The 9,742-nt window shown below is 57.7% G+C and overlaps 2 protein-coding genes across 4 annotated transcripts in view; one reads left to right on the top strand and one right to left on the bottom strand.

Annotated features, from left to right (window-relative positions):
- Positions 1–1,512, bottom strand: part of GLIS2 (GLIS family zinc finger 2) — a 22,280-nt gene extending 20,768 nt beyond the window's left edge. Inside the window, exons 1-2 of one of the 3 annotated variants that reach the window (XM_042438759.1) lie at positions 1,375–1,512; positions 202–381 (exon numbers count right to left, since the gene is read on the bottom strand). The gene's annotated coding sequence lies outside the window, so the exon portion shown is untranslated. Of the gene's footprint in view, positions 1–201; positions 1,202–1,374 lie in introns of those variants that run through there. The other 2 variants (XM_042438760.1, XM_042438758.1) reach the window with 2 other exon arrangements.
- Positions 1,513–1,658: 146 nt separating this feature from the next.
- Positions 1,659–9,231, top strand: TFAP4 (transcription factor AP-4). Its single transcript, XM_042438762.1, has 7 exons — positions 1,659–1,893; positions 2,730–2,895; positions 4,977–5,075; positions 5,302–5,472; positions 6,142–6,279; positions 7,458–7,616; positions 7,872–9,231. The coding sequence occupies exons 1-7, from the start codon at positions 1,778–1,780 to the stop codon at positions 8,055–8,057; spliced, it is 1,035 nt and encodes a 344-aa protein (XP_042294696.1). The 5' UTR covers positions 1,659–1,777; the 3' UTR covers positions 8,058–9,231.
- The last annotated feature ends 511 nt before the right edge of the window (positions 9,232–9,742 follow it).

Raw genomic sequence — 9,742 nt, forward strand, 5'->3', positions numbered from 1 at the left:
GTCCACATTATTTGAAATATCATCTCCTCCTTAAAACATGGAATTGACTCCTTTTCTTGATGTGTTTGAGTTCCCTTATCCAAAATGTCTGGAGCCAGAAGTGTTTTCAGATTCGTTTGGATAGCACTATTTACATATATGTACATTATCCTGGAGATGCAACCCAAGTGCATACCTATCATTCATTTATGTTTTACTTACACCTTATAGTACACATCGCCTACAGCCGAGTCTGGAAAATCAGTCTGCAAAGGGATCCTGCAGCATCTTTGAGATTCCCTTCTCTTTTTAGGCTGCAAACCTGAGGGCAGAGAACTGCCTATGAATCATTTGTCAGTCGCCCCGAGAGCCTTTTTGGCTGAAGAGCGGGGTATAAATACTCTAAAGAAAGACATAATAAAGAAATAAGCAAGGGAGCCCCTGGGTCCCCATGGACCCTCCGCCCCACAACCAGGAATAGTACACCCCCCAGGCTTTATTGCCCCTGGAAAAGGGCCAGGGGAGGAGGAAGGGGGACTAAAGTGGTCAAGGGTCTTGAAACCATGAAGCCCTATGAGGAGCGACTTAGGGAGCTGGGGATGTTTAGCTTGGAGAAGAGGCAATATGATAACCATGTTTAAGTATTTGAGGGGGGCCATATTGAGTATGCAGCAAGCTTGTTTTCTGCTGCTCCAGAGAATAGGAGACAATGTAATAATGAATGCAAACCAGAGGAACATTAGGAAGAACGTCCTGATGGTAAGAGTTGTTGGGGAGTGGAGAGCGGTGCAATCTCCTTCTCTGAGGGTTGGAAACAGAGGCTGGGGGGCATCTCTGGGCGTCTGGCTGGGATGGTGAGTTCATAGACCCCCCCTTCAGGCTCACTGAGCCCAGCCCCTCCTTCTGCCAGGCAGGAAGGCCCCTCCATCCAAGCCCTCCTCCCTCGGAGAGAGGGCCACTCGGCCTCCGAAGGAGGAGGCTCCATCCCACTCCACCGAGGGAGCACCTTACTCCCCCAAAGGGTCACAGGAGTGGGACCAAGCAATCCAAGCCCCCCTCCCTGCTCTGGAGGGGCATCCAGCCTCTCTTTCACGACGGCTCTGCTGCCCATCCTGAGCGCCAGGCCTTAGCCCTGGAGGAAGGCCCAGGCAGGCCTTGCCAATGGAGGAAGACTGAGGTGCGCCTGGGCCTGCCTTGCCCACGGAGGGAGGGTGTGCCGCCCCCTTGAAGGGCATCGCTGCAGGCCCCATTCAAGCCCCTAAGGGCAGAGGCCAGGGCTGTGGGGGCCCTCCCTGGCAGCCCCCTTGGAGCATCCGGGGCCCCTGAATGCCAACTCGGGGCCCAGAGGCCTCCAGGCGGCTGTCAGGGGCCAAAGGGGACTGGCCTGAGGCTGACCCCTTGGCTCTTGGGTGTTGCTTGGGCCAAGGAGCAAGCCAAGGCCCAGGCCCCCATTCTCCTTCTGGAGAGAGGAGAGTAGGCCCTGCCTCTTGGCTCGGGCGCCATCTTCCTTTGTTTACTAAGGGCCTCGTAAGGGGCGTGGCCAGGGGCGGTGGGCGGTCCCTGTGCCGGCCCCGCCCCGCACCAGCTGTTTCCCGCCTTGAGCAGCAGTAGCAGCAGCGGAGGAGGAGGGGGAGGAGCACGCAGCACACGCAAAATACACGCGCGCATCCATCCACACATTACGCGCACGCGGCCGGCGGGCGGGCGGGCGGGAAGGCGGGGTCCCCGCGTGCCTCCTCCTCCCCTCCCTCCCCTCCCCTCCCCTCCTCCGTGGGTCCGGCCCGGTTCCGTTCCGGGGATGGAGTACTTCGTGGTTCCGGCGCAGAAGGCTCCCCTCCCGCCGCCGCCGCCGCCGCCTCCGTCGCTGCAGCAGTTCAGGAAATCGGAGAAGGAGGTCATCGGGGGCCTCTGCAGGTGGGACCCTCCGGGAGGGAAGGGGGCAGGAAGGGTCCCGGCCGGGCCACGTGGGAGGAGGAGGAGAGGCCGGGGCTGGGGCCGGGGCCGGGGCCGGGGCCGGGGCTGCTCCTCCTCGTGGGCCACGCGCCCAGCGCCGCCATGCTTCCTCCCTCGGCTGGGTCCCGGGCCTGGCGGCGGCAGAGGCCTCTCTGTGTCTCTGCCGAGGAGGCGGGCCTTGGCGAGGCTGCCGGGACTTGTAGTGCGGCCTCCTCCGGAGGGCCTTTGTGCCGCCGCTCCGCACGGGAAGCCCGGCCTCTTCCTCCTCCTCCGCCTGAGGCTCCGCACGTGGCGCCCGGGTCAGGCCCGGCTCCTGGGCTCCCCTCCCTGGCCCCTGGCCCCTGGGGAAGCCCCCTGGACGGAGGCAGGCAGCGGAGAAGCCACCCCCGACCCCCCCCCGGCCCTCCAAACAAGGGGCGGCTTCTCTCTGCCGAGCAGGACTGCAACTCCCAGTATCCCCGGCGGCAGCAGCAGCAGCCTCTGTCCGAGGAGGAGGAGGAGGGCCACCCGGGCCCTTCCTTCTTCGGGCCCCCCGCGGGACCTGGCAGGAGCTGTCCATCGGACAAAAGGAGAGGAAGGGGCGGCTGAGGGCCAGAGGGGGCCTGGCCAGGAAGGGCCCAGAGAGTGGCTCTCCCTCCGAAGGGAAGCCTTGCCTGGCGCTTTGGCAGGAGGAGAAGGCCTTTCCTTGGGGGCCTCCCCCTGAGGCCCAGCCTCCTCGGCTCTCACCCTCCAGAGGGCCCCCCCCAGGCCTTGCCCTCCCAGAGGGGACCCCTTGACCCCTTCTTCTTCCCCTGCAGCCTGGCCAACATCCCCCTGACCCCCGAGACGCAGCGGGACCAGGAGCGGCGGATACGCAGAGAGATCGCCAACAGCAATGAGCGGAGGCGCATGCAGAGCATCAACGCCGGCTTCCAGTCCCTGAAGACCCTCATCCCCCACACGGACGGGGAGAAGCTCAGCAAGGTGAGAAAGGCCCCGCTCCAGGGCCCCCGCTCCAGAGGCCCTCCTGGTTTGGTCCACTAGTCCTCAGTGAGCCAAGGCCCTGCAAAGCGCTGCGCCAGAAGCAGAGCCACAGACTGGTCTCACTCTGGAGACCTCCTGGATGCCAAGCTCTCCGGAGGCTTAGCTCTTCAGGGGAAAAGAAAGGCAGCCGGAGTCAGGAGTGGCAAAAGGTGTCGTCATTGCAAACCCTTTGGGTCATCAATAAGGCCAGCAACCCCAGACTGGCAACTTCTGCAAACATTTTCATCTTCGACAGTGTATTGGTTTTAAATGGTGCGATTGCTTTGGGTCCCAGTTTGGAGGAAAAGGCAGGATATCAATGGAAGGGAGGGTGGGCAGGAGGGTCATTACTATGATGGGTTTGTAGAAGTCCTCAAAATGGAGGGGAGAGTACCCCAAAGGCACAAAGCCTCCATGATCTGGCCAAGCAGGGACAAAACTTTTGGAGCTGTTTGTTCCCTCGCATAAAAATGAAACCAGGAAGCGCTTGCGTCCCTCGTGCCAAGCATGAACTTTGCCCACGGCAGAGACTGGCATGGCCAGCTTTTTTTGCTCCTGCACAAAAGTGAAAAGTGGCACCTTTGTTGGCAGCCGTAGCAGAAGTGCGTCTGGGGAGAGAGAGCCTTGGATTTTGTGAGGAACGTGTTGCATTTTGTGGAAAGTTGAGTTTTTGGGGGTTTCCTCCCAGAAAAATGCTGCATTTTCTACAAAGCAACTTTGGCCAAAAAAGAAAAGTTTGCCAAAAACAATGTGCCGCGTTTCTCATAATCCCATTCATGGAGGGGGAAAAGAGAAAACATTTAAAGATGTTTTGCTTTTATATACAGGGACTCAAATAAGCGCCAAGTGTGAACTTTGCCCAGGTTGGAGGTTGCAGGTGCAGACTTTCGCGAGAGCGAAAAGATCGGCAGGTGTTTGTAAAGAAACCAACAGCAGCAGAAATAAAAACCAACAGGAATCAGTTGACCGTTTCAGTGGAGGAAATGCAAGGACTCCACACGGTTGAAATGTTAAGCTTTGGTCAGTGAGTGTTTCAGTGCGGTTGCCTCCCTTCCAGAGGGAAGATCCTGTCTTCCTTCGGAGGCCCCACTTTAGAGTCAAACCCAGCAGACAGGGATCTGAAAAATAGCATCCTCACAGAAGAGTAGCCATTGGAGAAGAGGCTGCGGAGACCAGGGGTGAGGGGTCCATCCTCCCAGCAGAGGGACAAGAGCGGAGGGTTGGGGTTGGGGTCTCTGCCTTTGGACCACAAGTGCTTTTTAACTTGTGCACAAAGCGTCTGGAGTTTGGGGTGAGTTGCGTTGGGGGGCCAGTTTGCTGCTGCCTGGCATTCCCTGGGGCAGTTAAGCCAAGGGGAAGCGGTTGCCCAGAGGTCCCCAGGGTCCAGTGGAAATTTGTGCAAAAAGGAGGGGCAGGGAGGTGGCCGGCCGCAGTGGGGCAAAGATGCCTGGCCGCACCAGTGGCATCTCAGCAGCTGCTGGCACTGCTGCAATTGTGTTAGTGGTGCCCAGCGGTGGAGAGTTGGGAAGGGGTGAGAAGTCTTTGCATGTGAGAATGAAAACCTCTACAGACTTTCTTCTGCACTAGGCAAGACTATAAGGGCTTTTGCACAATGAGTGTGGCGTTTTTGGACTTTTTAAGTAAACATTTTGCAAAGAGGTTTTTTTTCTGGACACAAAATGCTGTACTTTGCATGAAATGAGAATGGCTCTCTGTGTGTGCAAAATTCGAACAAAATTTGTAGGGGAGGATAATTTACGTCCTTCCTTTTTCCTAGGCTAGGACTCAAGGTGGTTTATAAGAGTTCAAATACATACAGATGAAAAATGCACACTATGCAAAAGTGAAACATATAACTGAACTATCAATAGAATTAAAAGCACAATCCTTAAACAGAAGGAAAAGAACCCTTCAAGAGGGTGGTCATTGCGGAGTGTCCCCAAGTGGGTCTAGGGCTGGGGCAGGGCAGGAGGCAGCTAGGGCCCAGTGTCTTCCATGCAACTATTTCCATCCCCCTGACTGCCTCCCATTTCTCTCTCCAGGCAGCAATTCTTCAGCAGACAGCTGAGTACATCTTTTCGCTGGAGCAGGAGAAGACCCGGCTGCTGCAGCAGAACGCGCAGCTCAAGAGGTTTATCCAGGTATCGGCCGTGCCATGCACCCTCACTGGGGTAGCCCCACTTTTCCTGAGGAGGGCAGGAGGGGGCACCCCACTTCCATCCCTTGCCCTGTAGCCTTTCCTGGGGGCAGCTGAGTCCCTTGGGTGGCATGACAGCTCTGGGCCCGGCCAGAGGCTTGGGCAGCTAGTCTGTCTTGCCACCGTTGGATCCTGGCTGCCTGCACTCCAAAGCCTTCTCTGGTTGGCAGGAATTCAGTGGGTCCTCTCCGAAGCGGCGGAGGGCAGAGGACAAGGATGAGGGCATCGGGTCGCCGGACATCTGGGAGGATGAGAAGGCTGAAGACCTGCGCCGGGAGATGATTGAGCTGCGCCAACAGCTGGACAAGGAGCGCTCGGTCCGCATGATGCTGGAGGAGCAGGTGAGGAGCTAGTGGGGGTCTCAGGGGCCTTGGTAGGTCAGCATGTGGGGCTGCCTTTACCCACTCCAGGGTCTAGGAACCAGTGCCTTAAAAGCACCCCCCCCCCCCCCAAAAAAAAATAATGGGAGGAGAAGCAGTCAGTGTCCTTGGCCTAGCAGTCAGGGCAACATTTGTCCCAGTGGGCACTTAGCTTGTGGCACCTAAACCCACCCCCGTGGTTCACTTCTGCTGGCCGCAGTAGCCGAGAGGGCCTGGACATTGTAGTCCAAGGCACCAGGAGGGCCATACTCTGCCATCCCCTGGGGGGGGGGAGTCTCCCAACAAATCAGGGCCAGAGTCCCATAGACATCTTACACGCATGTAAGTTCCCTTTCAGGAGAGATTGCATGGTTTTTGTTGGGTGTGGAATGTCTGTATCCATAGTGTTGGACAGTGTGGTCATACACGAAAGAGCCTTGCATGTTGGGTTGTGTGCTTAGTTGCGCTGATGAACCGCCATTCGCATGGAACTGCACTTAGGGTTCCACACTCCAGATCCCCAAAATAGGGTCTCAGTCCAGGAACTGAGAGTGCCATGGGGGGCGCTGGGGTGCTTCTGCCACTCCCCCGGTGTTTTTTGGGTCTGGACCTCCCCCTCCCACTGATCCCAGTGCCACCTGTCCCTGGCAGGTGCGCTCTTTGGAAGCTCACATGTACCCGGAGAAGCTGAAGGTGATAGCCCAACAGGTGCAGCTGCAGCAACAGCAGGAACAGGTGAGGCTGCTGCACCAGGAGAAGTTTGAGCGTGAGCAACAAAGCCACGGCCAGGTGAGTTGGTGCCCCCCTCGCGCCTCCCCTTGCAGGCAGAGAGTTGGGGGGCACCAGGGAGTGAGGGGGTGGGGGTGCCATTTGGGCAGCCCCCGAAAGGGAAGACCCACTTCCCAGCCCCCTGTTTGGGCCTGGCAGGGCAGGAAGAGGGGCACAGGGGGGGGCAGTTGACCTCTCCTGCCCCCCCCCCCCCCCCGGTGAAAGAAGGACAGTGGCTCAGCACTTAGCCAGCAGAGTGTTGCATGTGCAAGGGTCCCAATTCTGTCAGGTGGGGAGGGGATCCTTTCAGGCACAGACCCCAAGGAGGGGCTCTTGGTCACAGAAGGCATTACATGGGGCTCGAATGGGGTGGGTGAGGGTCATGTGCCCCACCACCACCACCAATAGGGCACATGAGGACCCCAAGGCCGATATTGATTATGTTTGTTATTTACAAATATTTTTCTATTGCTGATATTTAAAACAGCATGAATCCATGAAGCGTAGAGAACATATAAACGTATGGAATGCAGATTATTTCTCAAGTCCAACAATTAGATGGGGGGCTGGGCAAAAAAATATTACTCATCTCAGTGGCCCCCATCCCCTCTCCCTCTCCTCCGGAGGCACAGCTTGTGCTCTTAAAGAAAATATAATCCTCTCAAATGTTGTTAGCCCCTGCCCCAAAAGTCCCTCCCATTTGGTGGGCTGCTGGACTCCTGGCTCCAAGGAGGAGGAAAGGTCTGGAGCTGCCCAAATAACTCCAAGCAGTGTTGACACTCTCACTTGTGCCCCTTCCCAAAATGCCGCCCTTGGCATACCAGCAACAGGCTCGTAGGCTTGGTCCCATGTGCCATTGCCACCCAGTGTGGGTCCAGTTGTGTATACGGCAGCGGGTGAGTAAGTGGAGTCTAGGGACCATCTCTGCCCCCACAAAGTATCTCTTGTGCCCCTCTTGTTCCCTCCTGCCTCTCAACATGCAACAGTTCATCTTTTTAATAGGCTGTGGGGTCTCCTTGTGTCATTTAATGGGCTGTGTCTGTGTGTGTATTTCTTTTTACAAGGAGGAGTGGGCTTCTTGGCTGCACCCAGGTTGCCCGGCCATGGCCCCTTCCATTGCCTCTGTAGGCTCTTAGGGGACCCTCTGCCCCACCTGGCTGCCTCCGCCAACCTGACCTCATGGGTCCTTTTCTCCCCAGCTCTTACCGGTGCACGCCCCCCCTGCACCCACCCACCACCCGACTGTGATTGTGCCTGCGCCCCCGCCTTCCCACCACGTCACCGTGGTCACTATGGGCCCCTCCTCCGTGATCAACACTATCTCCACGTCCCGGCAGAATCTGGACACCATCGTCCAGGTGAGTTGGGGGGGAGTCCAAACGGCTCTGGTGGGCGGAGAAAACATGAACACGTAAGGAGACCTGTATCCAGTGATGATGCCGGGTCAGTAAATGCCTTCCGGGTGCTGTGGCCCTGATCCATTTAGGGGAGGGGCCCCCCCCCCCCCCCCCGTCTTACCCTATTCGGGAGAGTCGGGCAGGTGCATGTCTGGGTGACCCCTAGGCATCCGGCCTGGTGCCTGACGCCGCTCCACTTCTGTCCCCCGCCTGCAGGCCATCCAGCATATTGAGGGAACGCAGGAGAAGCAGCTGCTGGACGAGGAGGAGCAGTGCCGACGGGCCGTCATCGTGACCCCCACCCGGGTCGGCCTGGACCCCTCCAACTCGGACACGGCCTCCGACTCAGAGGCGGACGAAGACAGCGACTCCATGGAGCACAGCAAGGCCGAGATGCCCTGACCCCCGCCTGGCCGCAGGGGTCGGGGGTCAGGAGAGTGGGGGGCAGAATGCGGGCGAGGGGACTTCAGAGGGAGATGCTGAATTTTTTACAAAATGCCATGGCAATTTGGGTCTCTTTTGTGACCTTTTCAATACTGTAAATGGGTAGGCGGAATAGGAGTGTTTTGGGGGCAGCTGGGCGAGAGAGAAGGGGGTGGGGGAGATGGGTTTTTCAAGGCCCGTCCCTGTCTGAATCGGAACTCAGCGCTCAAAAAGGATGAACTTTCTCTGCCAATCCCTGTCCAGTTGCCTCTGACCTCACAAGAAGGGTCTGGCATGCCTCCCCTGCCCAGACCCCTATCCTTGGCATCTCCCTCTTCTCTCAGCCGCTCTCCTTAGGGGTCGGGCGGCCATTTGGCGTGGCATTTCCTCCCAGCTGGGGGGCTTTTCCAGGGTCCCAATGGGGAGGGGTCCCTGTCTCTCGCGGCCCCCTTCAGGAGCACCCAAAAGGGGGACACAACTTGGGGGTCTCTCAGTGCCGCTGAGGGGCCCTGGGGAAGGGGTTTGCAGGGTGGGGGGCTCAGCAGGCAAAGTGTGGGTCCTGTTGCTGCTCTCGGGCCCCTTGGCTGAGGGCTACCATCTGGCCCCTCCCTCACTGTCAGGGGCCCCTTCAGGTTTCCAGGCCTTTTCCACACTCAAAGGGGGGGAGCGTTCCTCTTGAAAGGGGGCGATGGGGCACCCCCTTGTCTTTCGGTTTCTTCTCCACGGTTTCTTTCGTTCTTTTTTTAAACAATTATTTTAATTTTTGAAGCACTTAATGCGTTCCGTGGGTCCAAGCGCCAGCTCAAGAGGCCCGTGCCCCTCTTCTCTGGCGGCCGCTTGCCAGCCTTGCCCCATTTTTGGTTGCATCCCCCCTTTCGCCTCCGTCCCCCAATTCGGCTAGTGGCCTCGGCCAGCATTGTCTTAGGGCCGGTTGGTATTTGGTAGATCCCTCCCCAGCCATGGCTGCTCCTCAGTCCTCTCCCTCTCTCTTTCTCTCTCTTCCTCTCGCTCTCTTTTTTAATTTTAATTTTTTTACCGTTTTGGGGTCTTTGTGTTCATTGAGATGCTATTATATTTTGTTAAAAAAGTGGGAAAAAACGAAGCATGTGCTTTTGTAAAGAAACAAAATAAAGTTTGTACTTTGTTTTTTAGACACCCTTGTTTTTGGGGGGTGCCCTTGTTGGGGCTGCTTTGGGGCCTGGCAGCCGGGGAGGGGTCCGTCCTCGTCCCTTTCCTGCCCTTTGGGCAAGCTGTGCCTGTCCGCAGCACAAGGTCAGACCGGTCTGGTTTAGGGTTTCGCTTTCGTGGCTCCATCCAGTGGGATCCTGGGATCTGTAGTTTGGTCGAGGGGCTGGGCGTTTTCCGCCGGAGAGCTCAAGTGCCGCAGTCCTGAGATGGAGCCACAAGGATTAAAAGTGGGATCAAACTGGTGTAAGAGTGTTGAGAGGAGCCCAAGACTGAAGCGTGGCTGAGCCGTGTCTGGAGGCAGGGCTCAGGGCCTGGCTTGGCCACGATGAGAGCCACTGCTGAGCCTGGGCCAGAGGTCACTCTCTCTCAGCCTCCTTCCTCAAGTCTTGCAAGGAAAGCCCAGGGAGAGGGGCTGACAAGGACAGCGCTGCTGGAAGTGAGGGCTGCGGCTCCTCTGCCTCCTTCGCTGGCGATGT

The sequence above is a fragment of the Sceloporus undulatus genome, chromosome 8 (assembly GCF_019175285.1).
Source record: "Sceloporus undulatus isolate JIND9_A2432 ecotype Alabama chromosome 8, SceUnd_v1.1, whole genome shotgun sequence".
Lineage (NCBI taxonomy): Eukaryota > Metazoa > Chordata > Lepidosauria > Squamata > Phrynosomatidae > Sceloporus > Sceloporus undulatus.

Coding starts and splice junctions, on each gene's coding strand:
- TFAP4 (XM_042438762.1), top strand. CDS start 1,778: ATGGAGTACTTCGTGGTTCCGGCGCAGAAGGCTCCCCTCCCGCCGCCG. Junction 2,896..4,976: donor ACGGGGAGAAGCTCAGCAAG/GTGAGAAAGGCC, acceptor TTCTCTCTCCAG/GCAGCAATTCTTCAGCAGAC. Junction 5,473..6,141: donor GCATGATGCTGGAGGAGCAG/GTGAGGAGCTAG, acceptor TGTCCCTGGCAG/GTGCGCTCTTTGGAAGCTCA.